General features: G+C 46.8%; 2 protein-coding genes across 4 annotated transcripts in view; one reads left to right on the forward strand and one right to left on the reverse strand.

Moving 5' to 3' along the window:
• The window catches only part of exd3 (exonuclease 3'-5' domain containing 3), a 45762-nt gene extending 39551 nt beyond the window's left edge, over window positions 1–6211 (reverse strand). Inside the window, exons 1-2 of one of the 2 annotated variants that reach the window (XM_061263107.1) lie at window positions 6149–6211; window positions 1602–1666 (exon numbers count right to left, since the gene is read on the reverse strand). In XM_061263107.1, coding sequence (XP_061119091.1) covers window positions 1602–1626 — 25 coding nt within the window. In that variant the 5' untranslated portion in view covers window positions 1627–1666; window positions 6149–6211. The remainder of the gene's footprint in view (window positions 1–1601; window positions 1667–6148) is intronic. The other variant, XM_061263108.1, reaches the window with a different exon arrangement.
• A 1327-nt stretch (window positions 6212–7538) lies between these two features.
• On the forward strand, window positions 7539–21142 carry cdc37l1 (cell division cycle 37-like 1). 2 transcript variants are annotated; one of them, XM_061261909.1, is made up of 8 exons: window positions 7539–7789; window positions 11895–12179; window positions 12722–12815; window positions 16798–16913; window positions 17185–17307; window positions 18130–18288; window positions 18691–18762; window positions 20017–21142. In XM_061261909.1, the coding sequence occupies exons 1-8, from the start codon at window positions 7691–7693 to the stop codon at window positions 20131–20133; spliced, it is 1065 nt and encodes a 354-aa protein (XP_061117893.1). In that variant the 5' UTR covers window positions 7539–7690; the 3' UTR covers window positions 20134–21142. The 2 variants fall into 2 exon arrangements, with proteins under 2 accessions (XP_061117893.1, XP_061117894.1); XM_061261910.1 differs by lacking the exon at window positions 18691–18762.
• The last annotated feature ends 121 nt before the right edge of the window (window positions 21143–21263 follow it).

A 21263-nucleotide genomic window follows, 5' to 3' on the forward strand; every position in this document is an offset into this window, starting at 1 on the left:
TGTGTGTGTGTGTGAGTGTGTGTGTGTGTGTGTGTGTGTGTGAGTGTGTGTGTGTGTGTGTGTGTGTGTGTGTGTGTGTGTGTGAGTGTGTGTGTGTGTGTGTGTGTGTGTGAACACCACGCAGCACAGAGGTTTACTCAGGGCCAGCTGCTCAGACTGTGAGAAAGTGTACAGTGAGGAGAGGTGTTGAAAACACGGGGGGAAGGACGCCGCCTCGGACAGCAGTCCAGATCCCAGATACCGAGATGCCGCAGAAACTTGGCAGGAGGAGGTGGGAGAATTTGGGGACAAAAGGAAAACGATGGGACAGATAGAGCAGAGTAAACATCTCCTCCAGCGGTCCAGAAAGCTTCGGCCCCTCATGCTGTGTGGGCTGTGCTGACTGACCCCCCTCCCTCCCTCTCTCTCTCCCTCCCTCCCTCCCCCCCTCCCTCCCTCTCTCTCTCCCTCCCTCCCTCCCTCCCTCCCTCCCCCCCTCTCTCTTTCTCTCTCTCTCTCTCTCTCTCTCACTCCGTCCCAAGCTCAGTTTTCCTGTTCCCCTCCCCCTACCGGTCTGTGTTTGTCTTGGATTTCCCCAGGAAAAGCCAACACGGTGGTCATGGTGTAAAAATCCAGCCTTCCTGACAGACAGCCTGGGAAAGCTCGCTGAAGGGCCTTTCTCCCCGCGTTTAACCCTCAGCGCCTCACCGGCATTCCCGCTACCCCCTGCTCCAGGCGCTCGGGCAGGAGGAGGGGAAGAATTCGGAATATGCCAGAGCTCAATAACACAGAGTGCCCTGAGCGTGAGACAGGTAAATAGAGACGCAGCCTAGCGCCTTCCTGGGATCTGCAGACGGTGAACGGGTGTCAGCGAGGACAGTTTTGCTTAGATGTCGAGCGGAATTTGCGTGGGTACTTTCCACCAGCCGCTGGCAACTGGAAAGGGGAGGTCCTTAAACTGGGCTCCTCCGCTTTTAAAATAAAGGTGGGGACAGTTGAACAGCACAACTCAACAGTTGAACAGCAACCTCCCCCCCCCCCCCCCCCCCCCTTACTTTTTCTCCTTTGGTTCCAGCCATGTCTCAGTAACTGCTGTCTTTTCTTACATCATGACACTAAATCAATTTTTTCTTTTTTCTTTTTACGATTATACCTTTTCCCCCCCTCCTGTCCAATCACAGGAGTTTAGACACCGTGTGTAATGAAGCCCTGCACTGCCATGTCCCACTGAGGCCAGAGGCCAAACAGCGACTCTGTTACAGTGAGCCCCCTGTCTGCGGAACTCACCGGCAGGTGAATACCTTCAGAAATGAGAAATCCAAGTCTTCCATTTAAGAAATGTTATTGAATTTAAAAATCAATATATATTTGCATCATAAATGTTTGTTTTCAAATTATTGTGCTGGTGAAGATAAAACGTATTATTTTGAGTTGTATGCGGGATAGATTGGGACTTTCTAAAGACTGCCATAGCACACCGCTATGACAGCATAACACACACACACACACACACACTGCTGGAACTTTTTAGTTTTCGTCCTTCTGGGAAGTTTAGACCGTTTCTCTGTGCAAACAGAACTGAGCCCCACTGGGCAGCAGGCTGAAGCTGAGGCCGAACTCACCCTCAGGCTGGGAAGAGTGGCTCATGCTTCTCTCAGGCGGTACGTCTCAGCCTACAGCTCTCTGCCTTGGTGAAGAGACAATCGTTTAAACATAACGCACTTCAGCGTCCACGAACATTTGAATTAAGCACAGGTTATTCCAGGAGGGAAGACATTGGCGACATTGGCTCAGACAGTTGGAGGATTGCCGGTTCGATTGCGCCCTGGGTGTGTTACATTTTACATTTACATTTTAGTCATTTGGCAGACGCTTTTAATCCAAAGCGACTTACAAGTGCATAGGTTCTACCATAAGTCAGAGCATCACATCCAGAAACTATCAAAATACACAGGAAATGCTGTTCTAAACATAGTTGTCATCAGAATTTTAGGGATTCTGCTGTTCTGACAGTGGTAGGCAGGTCATTCCACCACTGAGGAACCAGAACGGAAAACAGGCGTGAACGTGCAGCTCGACCGCCAGGTGCACGTAGAGAGGGAACCGTAAGTCGACCAGAGCTGGCAGACTGGAGTGGTCTAGCTGGGGAGTAGGGAGTGATCAGGGACTGTATGTAAGGTGGGGCAGTCCCCTTAGCAGCCTGAAATGCCAACACTAGGGCCTTGAAACGGATGCGTCCGGCAATGGGAAGCCAGTGGAGGCCAATGAGAAGCGGGGTGACATGAGCCGACCTGGGCTGATTGGTGATCAGGCGGGCTGCAGCATTCTGGACCAGCTGGAGGGGTTTGATGGCACACGCTGGGAGACCGGCTAGGAGGGAGTTGCAGTAATCCAGGCGGGAAATGACAAGCGCCTGGACTAGGAGCTGGGTGGCTTTCTCAGTCAGGAGATGACGGATACGGCGTATATTATACAGAAAGAACCTGCAGGTTCTGGCAGTGGAGGATACTTGTGGAGCCAGGGTGAGGCAGTTATCAAGAGTCATCCCAAGATTCTTTGCCGTACGGGAGGAGGAAACTACAAGGTCCTCAACAGTCAATGAGAGGTCAATTGACGGAGAGGACTTAGCAGGGATGTAGAGAAGCTCAGTTTTGGCAAGGTTGAGCTTCAGGTGATGGGAAGTCATCCACGCAGAGATATCAGCCAAGCAGGCAGAGATCTGTGTGGTGATTTGGGTGTCGGGGGGGAAGGAAATGAAGAGTTGGGTGTCATCAGCATGTTGAAGTGTCCCTGAGCAAGACACCCAAAAGCTACTGACAAGCTGGTTGGCAGCCAATCGCTGATGGTGTGTGAGCGTGTGCATGAATGGGTGAATGGGAAGCATCAATTTTACAGCGCTTTGGATAAAGGCTATATAAATGGCATTCTTCCTTCTTCAGTGGGTATGACTTTGTACCAAACTTTAGACATACAATCCTTCTAAGCAACAGGTTCACAGTTAGACCAACGAGGCGGTATCGAGGCTACCACGCAACCAGCTACACAGTCTGCAGACCAGAGTGTCTGAGCGATCTTGCGAAAGGGCGAAAGCGGGATTCGCCTGAAGGGAAGACTCATAAAGCCGAACGCAGCTGGGAGCGGCGGTGGGTGCAGCGCGGGGCCTGCGGAGCGCCGTGCGCCTGGCGCTCCACGCGGCGGCGTTACAGGGCCCGAGCGCCGGAGGTGTCAAAGCTCACACACCCTCCGCAGGCCCCAGCGCACACACACACCCTCCCTGTGGGAACAGCAGCTCGAGACGGGGCCGGCGGCCAGCTGGCCCGGCGACATGCTTCTGAGGCTGAGGATGTTTTTTTAGGTCTGCTGTCTGGAGCCGTCTCTCTCCCCCTCGCTCAGCCGTCCCAGTGGGAGGTTCTTGGCGCTAAACTCCCGAGTTTACGGCTCGCAGGTCCCGGCCGAGTCCTCGCCTGCTCGCTACCGCCACCAAGTGTTCAGAAGGGGAGCTGACAGTCTGTGGTCCACACTGGTGACTATGCAGGGTGCACTATAGATTTTTTAAAAATCTTTTATAAACAACATTGTGCTTGGGTCCCAGAAAAAGCCACAAAGTTTTTGTCAGGATAACTGAACATGTTGAGAAATGCATTTCACAGCACACAGTTAAATAGTGCAAACTATGTCACAACACAGATCCATAAAGCTGTTGTTGCTAGCTTTGAATTGGTCTTTGCTTCCCTCCGATGGTTGTGTTTGGTATAGCTAAACGTGGATGACTTAGAGTGGGTTCTATCAAAAATCTGCCATTTTTGAGGTAGGGGCATAATAAAATGAGCTACTTGTGTACAGTGAAACATGCCTTTAAATCCATTGCTTGACATTGAACATTTTAATTTCTAAATGTATCCAGTTAAAAGTGCTCGGAAAGTCTTAAATAACAGGATGGATTTTGGAATGAAAAGTGCTCCCATATTAGCAATAAACTAATAGTCTAGACAGCGTATCCTTCTAGCTAGCTTTCTAGGCCAATGACTTAGTTTCCAATATTTTATAGACAATGTAATGTAATCCTGAGACTTCCAGCAGAATATTTCAATGCAAATTGGCTCTGTTGTATGGAGTGCTATGTACAACATTCGAGCAAGTCAACTTATACTTGTATGCAAAATGGAATTTGGTGCTGCGTCTGATGTCTCATAATACCTTTTTTGATGCAGGACAATGTAAATCCTGAAGACATCACAATCATTCCTATCTGTATGCAGTCCTTTTTAATTTATTGTGACAGCAGATGGAATTGTGTCAATGCAACCAAAATGCCTGGAGACCCTGGACATTGACATCCACATGTCCGTTTCAACCTTGTGCTAATCCTAGCAGTTCCTTCCTCTTCCAATCAACATTACAGTGCTATACAAACACTGTAATACTGTATGTGCATGCTGACTTGGGGCACTAGTGATTCTTCTCCCAGTGCAGAGTCAATGTGAGGCCTTTTGAAAGAGGAACCAAATGAGAGATTCTTCAGTTACCATTCTATGAATTTCCTATTCTCCAGAATGTTCTGCAACAAGGTTCCCTTTGATCCCTTATGGGCGGATGCGGCCTGCATGTTACATCTCCCTTGACAGACGGATGCAGCATTGTATTTGATCGTTTGACCGTTTTTCAAGACACGTGACATGACCGTTGAAATGCATTGTGATTCCTAGGCCTTTCTATGGGTTTTATTTGGGCGCCTTAGTCCATAATGGGTTAAAAGGCTTCTGCCGCGCTTACGTTAGACAGACTGCAACCCACATCTCTCCTATTCATAGGGATCTACTTTCAAGTGAAAGGGATAGGATTTCCACTAAGGAGGCCCAGGCAATCACAGGATTGCCCATCCCTTTGGTGCTGGAGAGCCCTTGGGATCACCCAGGAGGGTTGCAGTTTGTTATGCTTAACAGTAAAGTAGCCCCGTAGCCCTGGGCTACCAAACCATCGTAAATGTACGGCTTTGCTACCTGCTTTAGACCACGTTAGACCCCTGCCAATGTGCGGAGCCTAATGTGTATGCATGGCAAGGTGTCAGAAACTCTGTGTGAGGTCACCCAACAGCCGGTTCCCCTCTCCAGGGACTGACTTATGAATGGATAATCACCTGTTGGCGGGGTTTGTCAATTGTTGCCATTCCTTGTGACACACACACAAAACTAATGTGGGCTTCTCTTCCTGTGCGCTACGCGTGTGATGCTGTGCTGCTTTTGTCATTCAAAACCCGAACAATTAAGAGAACAATGAGGCGTGCGCCCAACCTCAAGTTGCCACAGCATCAGGACGCTATCACCACTGCCCCTCCCTCCGACCCCGAGAGAGCAGAAACCTCTCACTCCTCTGATCCCTGACGCATAGCCTCCTGTGATTGTCATAAGTTAGCTAGTATCTGCCTACACCACCACCACAGTAGATTACTCTCGGGCCAATGTAAAATTAACCAGGTCAAGTTAACAGTTAGTTCGTCAACTAATGTAATGTAATGTAAAGTGACAATTTCAACCTTTCTATTTATAATTAAATTAAGCTATAAAGCAATGGGAGTTAGCTATTACGTCATTTGCATAGCGTAGCTGGCTAGTTAGCCACCTTAACGCCACTGACATAGCCGATAATTACCAATCCAACAATCAAATAATTAATTTACTACAACCATGGCAAATACAGCTGAGGTGAGCTAAGTTGATATCTAGCTATAAACGATAAGCAATACATTTACCTTTGTAAGTTAGACCCTTACCTTAGTCTAGCCACCTAACTTATAACATGTAAAATATGTCATAGCAGCACTCAGTGATATCTAGCTAACGGCTAAATATCTAGCTATCAGCCTAATGGGAAACGGAACATTTTGCAATTCTTTCATGAAGAGCAAATCCGCTAGAAACACATCTCACAGAGTCGTGGGTAGCTAGCTAGCTACCCAGCCAACTAAACGTTTCAGTCACTGCTGTCGTTGACATAACTTTAGCATCGTTGCTAATGTTAACTAGATAGCTACTGAAAAGTGGGGCAGGTCTGCTTTAAAAATCACATTTTGGGGATTGAGCTATGCCATTCTCATAATTTACTGCCTTGGGGATAATCTGCCATTTCCATTTTGGTCAAGTTAAAACTGTAAGAGGACGAAATCAACTTACGCGTGAGGAAAGAACCAAGTTGTCGGTCCAAATATTTCAACTTCCGGTGCCGGGTTCCCGTCAGGACAAAAAAAAAAATATTTTTCACATGCTTGATATAGCTACATTTGTACTATTCAGGAGTGGAAAATATTATTAATAATTGCTTTAAATAAAAGTCCTGGACTAAATTGGATGGAAAATCTCCATTCAGAATTGAATTTAGTCTCAGTCTAGGCTTAATATGTGTCTGTGAGACTGGCCCAAAGTCTCCCCATTTCAGGGCGCCATAATCTTTGGGAGAAATGTCATGGTTTGTTCTTTGTCACATATTATTTTCATGCAATGACTGCTTGAATTATGTGTCCCAAAAACCAGGTAGCTTCCAAATACATAATCATTTTGGATTCAAATACTTGGATGCGTTTGAGCTTGTCTGTCTGGAGTATTGGAACATATGAACTACTCTCAAAAAGTGCAATCCCTGCCGTCTGGCCCCCTTGGTTGGCTTAAGAGCACCAGACAAGTTCAGTCAAGTTCAGAAAAGTATTTTAATCTAAAACAATTACATATTTGACACAGGCTCAGCTTCTCTGATGATGCTCTGCAAGACCTGTACTGAAGCCATATTCAGCTCCAGTTAGTTTCAGGGGCTAGTTACCTGTAGGTTTCCCTTCAGCATATTAAACACCCATTCAGTTGGATTCAGTTCAAGTGACTGACTTGGTCAGTCAAGTGCTTCCCAGTTTTTGGCCTTACTGTAGCAGTATGCTTAGGATCATTTTTGTTACTGGATGAAGCACATCATCTAATGACTTTGGAGGCATTTGTTTTCACTTGATCAGCCACAATGTTGCTGCACAGTTCAGAATTCATTCTGATGCTCTGATCAGCAGTTAGACCATCAATGACCACAAGTACCTGTGGCAGTCATACATGGCCATGACCATAACAACCCCACCACCATGTTTCACAGGTGAGGTGTTATGCTTTGGATCTTTGGCAGTTCCTTTTGCCCTCTGCAAGAAAGCTGAGAGTCTGCACTTTAACCACATGTGAATTGTTTGATTACAAATCGAAAACTGTCGAGTACAGAGCCAAATCAAGAAAAAATAGGTCCCTGTCTCAAATGGTATGAAGGGCACTGTATATATAATTTTAGAATAATAATAAAATGCAACTTAACTGTATACAAATCTCCTACAATAAGAATCATATTTTGGCTATTTACAGGGGTACCTTCTTCGGACAGACAGGTTTGAGTAAATCTGACCAGAAACTGGCTCTGTCCAGGGGAGTTGGTTGCAGACCCCTGGTCGGGGACAAATGCCTACGTACACCAGGGGGCAGGGCTGCGTTTAGTTCTCAGGTTTAGTTCGGTCGTCCAAAGCAGGAGATATATCACGTGATCGATATTGGGTCACGTGGTTGTGAGTCAGCAGCATGGAGGTAGAAGTTGTCATTTCTAAATACGGCAGCTGATGTTTTAAGTCATTTTGCGTTACAGTATAGTAATAACCTTTGGGGTGGTTTATAGTAAGCTGTGGGATAGCGGAGCAGCGATGGAGTGGTTCGGTAGTGCAACTACAATATTCTCGGAAGAAGGTAGCAGTGTCTCAGGATCAAAAAGCCCCCCGAGTTCGCTAGTGCAACAGCAGCAGGTAATCTGCCGTGGTGGAGTTACTGTACACACAATGTCAGTTACCGTCCGTATTCTATATTTTCTGTTAGCTAGCTAGCTACTATTACACACGCATATTGTAGTTCGATAGATTGCGAGTCACGGATACCGACTGTGGTTAGCTGACTGGTTTGTAGCACGATTGCTGATTGGAATAGCTGCACTAGCATGGACGAATATTGCCACATCAGGTAGCTAATACCTCCGAGCCAACTTAAGTTTTACTCTCGGTTAACATACCTGGTTATAGCTACGGACGCCTGTTAGCCAGTAAAACACCATATAGCAAAGATGGCTTATTTCTTAGTTAGATCCATCGATATAACGTTAGAGCTATTTTCGTATGAGCGTAAACAGTAGGTAACTAGCGAGAATAGCTAGCAAATGTCTGCAAGTTATCAGCTAGCTTGCCAGCTAATGTAAGTGGGTATTTGGCATCAATTGGTTTACAGCTAAACACTCTGACTTGCTGTTTAGTTAACTGATACCTTCAACTCCTAGATAAGTTAAATAGTTGGCCAGCCAAGACAGTAAATCGTTAGTTTTGCTAGCTAAAGTTAGCCAAATAGCTACAATTGTTTATGCACATATTAACCAAATGCTTGGACTTAATTGAAGTGCATACGTGGAATTTATTATTTAGCAGGAATTTTAGCAATAGTTTTACTGCCCTTTCGTACATCTCCCCAAAAGAATGACACTGCTGAGGCCAGGAGCCATGACGTTAGCTCACCAGACTGGCCTTTTGCTCCTGAGGGCAGAACTGTGACAGCTGGAAATGTTGGCTGCACTTCATGCAGCAAATTGAGATGTGAAGTCAGCAAGGACGTCTTTTTCCCTAGGGAAACTTGCGATCCCTCCACATGACGGTATTACAGTATATTAATAATATGGCGTAGTCGCGTAACATCTCAGAAGCATATCATTTTTGCATCAAAGCATCTTCATTGGATTACATTTCTTCCATCGCTGAACGACATCGGTTCCAAATGGCAATGACGATGCACTACGTTTTTTATTTCCACAATAGCTTATCTACGGATGCAATAAATTGTCTTTATGAACAGGACATTTCTAATTAAAGAGACACTGAGGTGATTGACAGGGACTGGCCACACCTCAGTATGAGGTAGGCGTGAAGGGAAATGGATAAAGGCTGACAGACTGGGACTTACTAACCTGGAAAGGTTCATAGCCATATCTATAATAATAATAATAATAATAATAATAATAATAATGTGTTATTCAGTTGATGCTTTTATCCAAAGCGACTTACAGTTGATTATACTAAGCAGGAGACAATCTCCCCTAGAGTAATGCAGGGTTAAGGGATTTGCTCTAGGGCCCAACAGCTGTGTAGATCTTATCTTGGCTACACTACATTACATTACATTACATTACATGGCATTTAGCAGACGCTCTTATCCAGAGCGACGTACAACAAAGTGCAAATTAAACACAAGAACAAGTGCAAAGAGGACCTGAGAGGACAGTATAGTTCCAAGTCCTAGTGTAAACATGCAGAAAATCAGAACCCTTTAAGAGTACAATCAACTTTCAAACTAGCATACCACAATTGCAGCTAGAATACAAAAAAGAACAATACCTATACAAGTAACAATATCTATACAATCTATACATAAGTGCCATTACAGTCTAAGGCTAATCATGGTGGTGAGTTGGGGAGGGAAAGGTGTAGCCTGAAGAGATGAGTCTTCAGTCTGCGCTTGAAGGAGGTCAGAGACTGCCATTCTGACATCCACCGGGAGGTCATTCCACCACCGTGGGACCAGGACAGACAGCAGTCGTGAGCGTGAGGTGCAGGTGTGGCGAGGAAGAGGCGCCAGACAGCACGAAGTGGCAGAACGGAAGGGTCTTGTTGGTGTATAAGTCTTGATAAAGGATTGAATATATACAGGGGCTGATCGTTTAACTGCCTGGTATGCAAGCACCAAAGTTTTAAATTTGATGTGAGCCATAACAGGCAGCCAGTGGGGGTTGCAGAGCAGGGGGGTGACATGTGAATGTCTGGGAACATTGAATATCAGACGGGCTGCAGCATTCTGGATCAGTTGTAGGGGTCTGATGGCAGATGCTGGAAGGCCAGCCAGCAGAGAATTGCAATAGTCCAGGCGGGACAGGACCATTGCTTGAACAAGGAGCTGAGTGGAGTAGGTGGTGAGAAAGGGTTGGATTCTCCGGATGTTGTTCAGGAAGAACCTGCATGCCCGGGTCACCGTAGCGATGTTCTCAGAGAAGGATAGCCTGTTGTCCATCACCACTCCATGGTTTCTTGCACTAGGGGATGAGGTCACTGTGGTATCCCCTAGTGAGATGGAGAAATCAGAGAAGGGAGAGGTTAAAGCAGGGATGAAGATCACCTCCGTTTTACCTGGGTTGAGCTTTAGATGGTGGTTGCCCATCCAGCTCTGGATGTCTCTCAGGCAGGCGGAGATACGGATAGAGACCTGTGTGTCTGATGGGGGGAATGAGAGAAAGAGTTGGGTGTCATTGGCATAACAATGATAGGAGATGCCATGAGCAGAGATAACAGGGCCAAGGGATCTTGTGTAGATGGAGAAGAGGAGGGGTCCGAGGACTGAGCCCTGGGGGACTCCTGTAACAAGGGGGTGAGGGGTTGACACCCCTCCAGCCCAGGACACCTGGGAGGACCGGCCAGAGAGATAAGATTTGATCCACTCTAAGCCTGTGCCACAGATCCCTGTAGATGCCAGGGAGGCCAAGAGGATGGAGTGGTTGACCGTGTCGAACGCCGCAGAGAGATCAAGAAGGATCAGGACAGAGGAGAGAGAGGTTGCTCGTGCAGCCTGAAGGGACTCATTGACAGAGAGGAGGGCAGTCTCCGTCGAGTGGCCAGATCTGAAGCCGGACTGGTGGGGGTCCAGCAGGTTATTCTGTGAGAGGAAGGAAGAGAGTTGGTTGGAGGCAGCTTGTTCAATGGATTTGGATAGAAAAGGAAGGAGAGATACCGGATGGTAGTTTTGAATGCAGGCGGGGTCTAGAGTGGGTTTCTTTAGGAGCGGGGTGATGTAGGCCCTCTTGAATGATGAGGGAAAGCAGCCAGAGGACAGAGAGGAGTTAACAAGGGAGGTGACAAATGGGAGGATGTCAGGCGTGATGGCCTGAAAGAGGTTTGAGGGGATGGGGTCCAGGGCACAAGTAGTAGGGCGGTGGGAGAGCAGGAGGTGAGACACATCAGCATCTGTAAGGGGACAGAAAGAGAAGAAACGGGGCAGACACAGAAAGGGAGGCAGGCATAGAAGTTGTGGTGGTCGCGAAGGTGCTGCGGATATCTTCAACCTTCCCGTCAAAAAATACCGCAAAGTCATCAGCAGTGAGCGAGGACTGAGATGGTGGGGGAGGTGTGCTGAGGAGAGAAAATGGAGAACAGTTGACGAGGGTTAGAAGTGGAATTCTGGATTTTTGTTTGGAAGTAATTTCTTTTGGCAGTAGTGATAGCGGAGGAGAATTCCGCCAGGAGAGACTGGTAGGAAGACAGGTCCGATGGGTCTTTTGATTTCCTCCACTTCCTCTCAGCTGCACGTAGGCTGGGCCTGGAGGAACGTAGAAGGTCAGAAACCCATGGGCTGGGAGGGGAGGATCGAGCAGGCCGGGAGACAAGAGGACAGAGAGAGTCAAGGGCTGAGGAGAGAGAAGAAAGCAGTGCGGAAGATGCAGAATCAGAGGGTAGTTTGGAGAAGGATTCAAGAGGAGGGAGGGAAGCGGTGACTCTGGGGGCAAGGGAGGAGGGTGATAGAGAGCGGAGGTTACATTGGACAGAAACAGTGGGGGTGAGAGAAGGGGAGGGAGGCAGAGGGAGGACCACTAACCTTCCAGCTCCCAGTCATGTACCTTAGCCACTAGGCTACAAGCTGCTCCCTATCTGACTGTAAATCAGCGTCTGCTAAATTCATGCAATGTAATATTAAGGCCAAGTAAGTGACAGTGATCTCGTCAGTTCTCAGGTTGATTTCAGATTCCCCACGTAGCGGTGTTTCATCCCGGCGAGGGAAGCGCCGTGTTTGCTAGCTCAGGTGTGCGCTTTCCCTCCCCTGTCCGTGCAGCCGGCAGCGGAGAGAATGGCGTCCCTGTGCCAGAGCCAGCAGCAGCGCGTGAAGGCGTCCATCGTGTCCGGCTGGCAGCTGGCCGAGGCGCAGAATCAGCTGTGCGGCCTGGAGCTGCACGGCTCCGAGTCCCTGGAGCAGGAGCGCGCGCGCGTGCTCGCCAGCTCCGCCGAGCTTTCGCTGACCGAGTGCGAGTGGCGCCGCAAGGAACGCATGCTGGAGAGCCCCGACCAGCGCACGAGCCCCGTCCTCCACCCCGACTGCAGCAGAGACGTCTTCAACAAGGTAGCGACGCAAATCCAGCACAATAGCTCGATTTTGAGTTCCTGTTGAGTCCCTAGATTTGAGTTCCTGTTGCCTTCCTGTCTGCTTTGTCTGGCCATTCTCCTCTGACCTCTCTATCAAGGCATTTTGGCCCACACAGCTGCTGCTCACTCTGTGTTTTTTGTTTTTAACACCATTCTCTCTAGAGACTGTTGTATGTGACAATCCCTAGGGATCAGTATTTACTGAGATACTCAAACCCCCCTGTCTGGCACCAACAATCATTCCACGGTCAAATTAACTTGGGTCATGTTTCTTCCCCGTTCTGATATTTGTCTGAACAAGAACTTAACCTTGACCATGTCTGCATGCTTTTATGCATTGAGTTGCTGCCACATGATTGGTTGATATTTGCATTAACACGTTCATGTACAGTTCTACCTAATAGACTGGTCTCTGAGTGTATAAACTCTTAAATTCATTACTTTGGTGTGGTATCAGATTCTCTGTGATTTGATGATTTAATCATTGTGTTAGCAAGTATGTCTCTTCTTTTTTTATAGAGCATTATCAATGTTCAGAGCAGAAGCATGGAAGCGGAGCATGACAAGAGTAAAACCTTTGTTCAGAAATATGAGCAGGAGTTGAGGCATTTTGGTAAGTCATAATTTGGTCACAATCAAAACACCTGCTTGAGATTATGAATTGAAATTCTTTGTTTTGCATTTTCTCATTAGTCATATATCTGGGGTATTTTCTTATAGTTTTGACGCAAGAAAGATCCATGTATAATTTTCAAGTAAAGTTTCTTATTTACATGGGTTTGTCTCACTCACCTGGTCATGGTCACCCAAAAGTGAGTCCAAAGTTCAGCAGCTAGACTGCACACCTGCTTGCCCAGGTCAAATAAAACCAGGTGTGTAATGAGCAGAACTGCTTCGCAACATACCCGATCTTGTTAGTGATGATGCTGGTGCTATTCAGTTTGTTCAGAGATCCATCTGGTTCATAAAGAAGCTGAGTTCACTGTGCTGATGCTATCAAATGGTGAAATAGCATGTCCACTGCAATTACCCCATGCCATATCCTAGTGATGAGTGGGAGCAATGAGTAAGGTGTTTTAATGTTCAGGAGTCTTTAATGTTCTTTTGGAGAACCTATTCAGGTTGGATTTTGTATGTTTTTGTTAATTTGTGGTGTGTGTGTGTGTGTGCGCTTGCGTGCGTGTGTGTGCGCTCGCGTGTGTTCAGTAAGTGCATCATTCCAACCAGGTGTTCTAGTATCGCTGCGGATTTTCCTCTAGACGCGGTAACAATTGATTTTAAATTGCTAATTTGAACAGCAAGGGTTAGGGCTTGAGCCAGTTTGTTTGTCTCGATCGCTGTTAATCACTTCTACTAGTTGCATATCTGTAGAGTGATTGAACGTTTGTCTTAAATAGCTGTGGAATTTATCAGTAGATTAGCTTTGATTTGATATTGCTTGTGAGCAATTTAAATAGGCGTGTTTGTGATGTTATGTTTCACCCCATCCCAGTCTGCTCTCTCCCTCGAAGACCCCCCCTGCGACGTGGGCCTCCACGGCGTCGGAACCCCTCGAACCTCAGCTACCCCCCGCTGACCCCCTGTGAGGACTTTGCTGTCACAGGGGGACTATGAAACTGCCAGTCTGCCACTCGGAAGGCTGACTTCATCCCTGTGTATGCCTCCCTCCAGTCCCTACAATTCCTTGCCCTCACGGAGACCTGGATCACACCTGACAACACCGCCACTCCCGCTGCCCTCTCATCCTCCTTCTCCTTCTCGCACACTCCCCGGCCTTCCGGCCGTGGCGGTGGTACTGGTCTTTTAATTTCCCCCTCATGGAAATTCTCTCTTCTCCCCCTCTCTGACCTGTCCATATCCACTTTTGAATACCATTCTGTTGCAGTATTCTACCCTACTAACCTTTTCATTGCAGTTGTCTACCGTCCTCCAGGGCCCCTGGGAAACTTCCTTGATGAGCTAGACACCCTTCTCAGCTCCTTCCCTGATGATGGCACCCCACTGATTCTCCTTGGAGACTTCAACATCCACCTTGAAGCCTCCCAGGCTGCTGCCTTCCTACCGCTAATCCACTCCTTTGGCCTCTCCCTGAAACACTCTCCTCCAACCCACAAGGCGGGCAATGTCCTAGACCTTGTCTTTGTGAGGAACTGCTCATGCTCCGATTTCACGGTTACCCCTCTGCATACATCTGATCACCACTTCATCTCATTCTCCCTCCCTCTTCCTCCCCATCCTCCTTCCACCCACACTTCCTCAGCCCGCCGTAACCTCCACTCCCTCTCACCCTCTTCCTTTGCCAGCACTGTCACCGCCTCACTCCCCCCTCCCCCCACTGACTGTGCATCTGCCACCCTCCTTTCATCTCTCTCCTCCGCCTTTGACTCTCTGTCCCCCTGTCTCAAAGCCACCTCGCACATCCCCTCCCAGTCCTTGGATATCTGACACCCTCCGTAACGCCAGGACCAGCCTCTGCACAGCGGAGAGGAAATGGGGAAAATCCAGAGACCCTTCAGACCTCACAATTTACCAGTCTCTCCTGGCGGCATTCTCTTCTGCTGTCACTGCCGCCAAAGCAAAATACTATCAGACACAAATTCAGAACTCCGCTTCTAACCCCCGGAAACTGTTCTCCATTTCCTCCTCTCTCGTCAACGCACTGCCTCCTCCACCTCAGTCCTCCTTCGCTGCTGATGACTTTGCTGACTTTTTCGATGAGAAGGTCACAGTCATCCGCAGATCCTTTACAACCACCGCCCCTTACTGTGCCTTTCCCCCCCCTCTAGGCCCATCCCTTCCTTTTCCACTTTCTCCCCCCTTACAGACTCTGATGTTTATCAACTCCTGCTCTCCCACCGCCCTAAAACCTGTGCCCGTGACCTTATCCCCTCTTCTCTTCTCCAGACTATCACACCAGACATTCTCCCATTTGTCACCTCCCTTGTCAACTCCTCCCTGTCTTCTGGCTGTTTTCCAGCATCCTTCAAGAGGGCCCATATCACTCCATTGCTAAAAAAGCCTACCCTGGATCCCTCCATCATCCTGAACTACCGTCCGGTATCTCTTCTTCCTTTTCTTTCTAAAACCATAGAACGAGCTGCTTCTACTCAACTTTCTTCTTTCTTTTCTAACAACAACCTGCTAGACCCCCATCAGTCTGGCTTCAGATCGGGCCACTCGACAGAGACTGCGCTCCTCTCCGTCAGTGAGTCGCTCCATGCCGCACGAGCGGCCTCCCTCTCCTCTGTCTGGACTGGATTGAGTCCTACCTCTTTGGTCGCTCCTTCCAGGTTGCCTGGGCTGGTACGGTATCGACACCTCGGCCCCTTGCCACAGGAGTTCCCCAGGGCTCAGTCCTAGGCCCGCTTCTTTTTTCTCTTTACACCCGTTCCCTTGGCCCTGTGATCACTGCACATGGGCTATCCTACCACTGCTATGCGGATGATACCCAATTCTTCATCTCGTTCCCACCATCTGATACACAGGTTTCTGCCCGTATCTCTGCTTGCCTGAGTGACATCCAGAGCTGGATCGATAACCACTATCTAAAGCTCAACCCAGGCAAGACTGAAATGATATTCATCCCTGCTAATACCTCTCCCCACCTGGATCTCTCCATTTCCCTCAGGGATACCACACTCACGCCATCACCCAGTGCAAGGAACCTCGGCGTGGTGATGGACAGCAGACTGTCCCTTTCCGAGAACATTGCGGCGGTGACCCAGTCATGCAGGTTCTTCCTATACAACATACGGAGAATCCGCCCCTTTCTCACCCCCTACTCGACCCAGCTCCTGGTCCAAGCGATGGTTCTGTCCCGCCTGGACTACTGCAATACCCTCTTGGCTGGCCTCCCAGCGTCCGCCATCAGACCCCTCCAACTTATCCAGAATGCAGCAGCTTGTCTGGTCTTCAACCTTCCCAAATACTCACACGTCACCCCCCTGCTTACTTCCCTCCACTGGCTGCCTGTCATGGCTCGCATCAAATTCAAAACATTGGTGCTAGCCTTCCAAGCAGTTAAAGGGTCTTGCCCAGCTTACCTACAAAAAATCATCAGACCCTACACCCCTGCCAGACCTCTTCGTTCAGCCTCCACAGGCCGCTTGTCACCTCCCCCTCCACCTCACACTCACGACTACTGTCTGTTCTGGCTCCACGGTGGTGGAACGAACTCCCCGTTGAGGTCAGAACTGTAGAATCTCTCCCCACCTTCAAGCGCAAACTGAAGACGCACCTCTTCAAGCAGCACCTCTCCCCATCCCTCCCTACCTCCCTGTGATGTTTAATTGTTGTCTTTGTGATTTACGTAGTGTTTCGGTATTTTTAGTTGGCTAGGTAAGCAGTATTTGGATAGTTAAGTTTGGTCACTTTTGCTTTGTTGTTTGTTTATTTGTTGTTTTAAAAAGGAATAGAAAAAAAAAAAAAATAGGCCCTGGTCCTTATCTTTGTTGTACGGGTAGCAATTGAAATTGTACTTCCCTCTCGGGTCTTTCAGCGCACTTAGCCCTGGTTATGGGTATGCACTTGGATAAGAGCGTCTGCCAAATGCCAATAATGTAATGTAATGTATGTGCGCTCGCGCATGTGTGCAGGTATGTTGCGACGCTGGGACGACAGCCAGCGCTTCCTCTCCGATCGGCCCTACCTGATCTGCGAGGAGACGTCAAACTACCTGATCCTGTGGTGCTTCCGTCTGCAGGCCGAGGAGGTGAGCCTCACCCACCGCGCTGCTTACCCTGTGACTTAGCCTGCGTCCTACCCTCTGTCAGGCTCACTGTGTGAGCACAACAGCCTGCCAGTTTGTCCTGGCTGATATTCAGTCTCATTCAGACCGGACATCCAAAACGAAATCTAATCTGTACTGTTCCAGCACTACCGTCCAGTATGTGTTAGAAAAGCACAATCGTATTTACATAGAAAGTGTAGACTGATGTTCATATTGGTGGGTAAAATAATGATTCCGATGGTCTTGTTAACAGAAAGAAGCTCTGATGGAGCAGGTTGCCCACCAAGCTGTCGTCATGCAGTTTATCCTGGAGATGGCCAGCAGCTCCCAGCAGGACCCAAGAGGCTGCTTCCGACAGTTCTTCCAGAAGGCCAGGGTGAGTGGAGCTTAGTCACTTGTCCGTCTACAAGCGCATGACTGTGTCCTGTCATTCCTAACGTGTAGTATTTATTTCAGTGTTGGCATAGATACACACTTATTTCTCAAATTGGGTGAATATAGAAGAGGAATTACCAGATTTAGTTGAACAAAGTGGAGATGATCTATTAGTTGTACATCTCCCAAGTTACCTTTCACATAAGAAGGTTGAATCCTCTAATATAGTCAGAATCCAGGAATATTTAATGCTCAACACCACACACTAAAGTGTCCAGTGTTAATTAACTGTAAAAGTAAGTCCAACAGGGTCCATATTTACTCTGTGAGTGTTGATTTAACACTGAACATTTTACTATCTTCTATTACCACTAGAGGCAGGATGACCTCACATGGCTTTGGCTTGTGGATTAGTTTGCCCTCAATCGCACAGGCCACATTGAGTTGTACTCAGCCTGTACTGCAGTAGGGCAGTTGAAAGTAGAAGTTGTGGATTAGTTGAATTTCATGGGTACAACAGGCTTTTGATCTAAATTGCCCCTCTGTCAGGTGAGTTTTTGTAAATGCACATATTTACAAGGTAGATTTCTGTAGAATTGTATTACAGGCTTTGATTGACTGAATGGTTTTCCCAGTGGCTGACAGAAATGGTTGATAGGCGTATCATATTGTATTTTAAGTAACCTTTTATTTAAAATCTTGTTTTTACTTATTGTGCAATCTCAATAAGGCACAACTCACCAGTGTCAGGCTGAGAGAGACTGATAAAGCAAAATTGTTGAATGAACTTTGTTGGTGAAAAATATTATTTAATCTCCTCGAGACGAGACAGGACGGATATTTGGACGTCTTCCACGCAGAGCTGGAAGCCTTCAAGCAGAGGGTGAAGGACTACACGGTGAAGTGCAAAGGGGAGACCCCCAACAACACGGAGCCCCGCCGCTGTCTGGACCCCACAGAAGTCCTGGAGTCCTTACCCCCCGTACGTCTGACATACCGAGTGCTTTCCTCACGCTGGCGCGGTCTCCGTCCGCTCATAGTCCTTCATAGTCCTTCATAACTCAGCTGTATGTCTGGACACTCAGCTGACCATTGACATGACATTCTCAGCCAGCAGATAGAGTCCAATCCGATTCCGCTAGGATTTTTTGGCTTTTTACCAAACTTTGACGGATAATGTTGTAGACATTTTGCAGTACTCATTTAAATATAAATGTACTTAAAAATACATTGAAATATAGTGGTTAACTATATTTGTGTGTTGGGGGAAGGACACGTATCGGGCAACGTCTTCCACGGTGCAATTTTGTGCATCCTACAAAATGATACCTTTTTGGTAGTGGCCTCATTGTAAATCTAAAAAGGGACCTTTTCTCTGTTATAGGAGCTAAGGAGAGGCTTCCAATTACAGAACATGCAGATCCTACAGACCGTTCTCAGCACGATGAACCCACAGGTAGTCCCATTCCTCTGAACGATCACTCCAGCCATGCTGATGTGATGTATGGGGACCTGCTGTGCTTACTTAAGCCAGGCTGATGTTCAGCGTTGTCCAGAGTACCCACAGCACACAATCCCAGAACATTGCTCATATTTATGTCCATCAACGCCAGGCAGCTCCACAAATGTATGAAGTCTATTAAAAATGTATACTGCTTAACTTGCTTGCCATTATAATAATGATATTTCAAAGGAAAATGCTTTGCTTTACTATAGTGGGACCTGTACTGATGTGAGGCAGTGGTTCCCTGTCTCAGTCCTGGAGTTACCCCTGTGTATGCTGGTTTTCCTACCAACCACAATAGCCATTTAAGAATTTTAGTCTTTCTTAATAAGGTGATTATTTACCTTAAACACAACATTATGCCTGAAATAGCTTTGCAATTGCATGAAGAATAAAATGACCATGTTGACCCTAAGTCTTTCATTTGATCAGTAAAAAATAATTTACCACCTTTTCTGCAATCTTTCTGCAAAACGTATGCATTGTTTGCAATATAGCATAGTAATCACAATATGACCATGAGAATTGTATTCTTGATGGTACTGGATGCATAGCTGTTTGACAAATTGTGGTTTAAAAGTGCAAGGTAATCCCTGTAAACATGAGAAGCACCGGAGTAAGAGAAATTGACAGCTCGTTAAATTTATTTGATTACAATTGTGGTTGGAAGGAAAACCAGCATAGACAGGGGTACACTACAGGACTAAGACTGGGAAGCAATGGTGTAAGGGAACTCGCAAGTGAAGGATGTAAAATAGACCAGGCAGCATCTGACTGTATTTAGATCTGGCCTCAAAAACTGGTGGAATGCCAAATCTTTATATAAATAAAATAAACTGAAATATAAATGATACTAAGCAGGAATCTGGATATGTGATATATGAGCCAATGAGAGGCCAGGGCATGGGTTGCATAACGAGCAGTAATCTGTGAGATCCGAAAGAAAATGGCTTCTTTCCCTAAACTGTTCAATAGCAGTGATTCACCAAATCCCAATAACATACACATTTCAGCTGCTGCCTGTCAGACCTGAGGCAGTCCAGTTGCTGTTTACAAAGAAGCTGTTGCTTGCTTTAGATTACTCATTCTGCGCAGACCGTGTGATGTTACTTCTGCAAGAGCTGTGCTTCTTTGTATTTCTAATGCAGAGGTTGTATTGTGTCATTGGCTCACGCCTCCCTTGCGTTTCCCCCCCTCTGTCACCAGGTGGCAGAATATCATGTAAAGCGCTGCCTGGATGCTGGACTGTGGAGCAACACAACGCGAGGGCTAAAAGAGGACGCCATGGAAACGGACGAGAGCAGATTAATGGAAACCTCATAGCAACTCCGTCTTTCAGATAGGAAACTGAAACGGGCAGCGGACGACCCACACAGACTATTTTTGTACGCAGGTTCCGCGCCTGAATGTGTGCTGCACTTTATATTTGTTCTTTAAAGTATTTAAAAAGAAAAAAGAACATGGTATCGTGGAGCTTTCGTTTTTGCCGAAATTTGTTTCTGATCATGGATTTGGGGTAGTAGATTCGGCCTGTTGCATCCCGAAAAAGTTATCTTGGATTCCAGGTGGCTGGGAGGAGATGCTTGTTTCTGCTTTCATCTCATAACTTTAGGACGTTGAAGGGAACTAGCTTGCTAATTAAGTCTTAGCCTCACACAAGCTTGGCACAGATGCCAAATCCCCTTGTTGGAGAAAAATCAATAAAGTATTTGTTGTTTGTTGGTTTTTTTTTATTAAACCGCAGGTTGTTATTTTCACGAACATTTGTTTAAGGTGATCACTATTCTGAAAGTGGCTTGTACCAGTGGCCTTGACCTCTGTTGTACACTAAATGTAGTATTCCAGAGAAAACTGCTGATTTATCCCCTGGCGGAGCACACGTGTCCAAAGACAATAAAACCAATTATGGCTGGCTAAGGTTAGTGCTGCATCACAGGAGTGGGCGAGACTGAATAGACTACTTTGAGATGCCAGATCGACAAAGTAATAATTTACTTTGGCATCAGGTTTATTAGGTGTACTCAGAAGTGCTCTTAGCCCTGTGTCATATTTAACCTATGCAAAGTATTTGGCATATAAAAATTAGCTTGTAGAAGAGATATTTTAGATATTTCTTATTTTATGTGTTGAGGCTGTAGATATTGAGGTTCTTTTCAAAATGTCAAAAAGGATGTAATGTTAAAGGATCATCACATTTTTATTATGAATGTGCTTTGTCACTTTTTGCTAAAAAAAACAAATTGCATGTTGAGGTCAATCAGTAACCAATAAAACTGATGTCATGGAAGTATTCTGATTTACGGTTATAGCAATTAAAATGGCTCTTCTAGCAGATGCTTAAAATGTGCTTTCCTTGTTTTTAGTCATGATTACAAAATGCTGTTCAAAACCCTTTGGAAAGTTGGTATATTCTAATGCAAAAGACACCATTTACAGAGATTTAGGGAGGCTTT

The sequence above is a fragment of the Conger conger genome, chromosome 12 (assembly GCF_963514075.1).
Source record: "Conger conger chromosome 12, fConCon1.1, whole genome shotgun sequence".
NCBI classification, from domain to species: Eukaryota; Metazoa; Chordata; class Actinopteri; order Anguilliformes; family Congridae; genus Conger; species Conger conger.

What these genes read in the sequence shown, in the direction of transcription:
- cdc37l1 (XM_061261909.1), top strand. Translation starts at nt 7,691, where the DNA reads ATGGAGTGGTTCGGTAGTGCAACTACAATATTCTCGGAAGAAGGTAGC. An exon ending in GCAGAGACGTCTTCAACAAG is followed by an intron (nt 12,180 to 12,721) that starts GTAGCGACGCAA and finishes CTTTTTTTATAG; the next exon opens with AGCATTATCAATGTTCAGAG. An exon ending in TCCGTCTGCAGGCCGAGGAG is followed by an intron (nt 16,914 to 17,184) that starts GTGAGCCTCACC and finishes TCTTGTTAACAG; the next exon opens with AAAGAAGCTCTGATGGAGCA.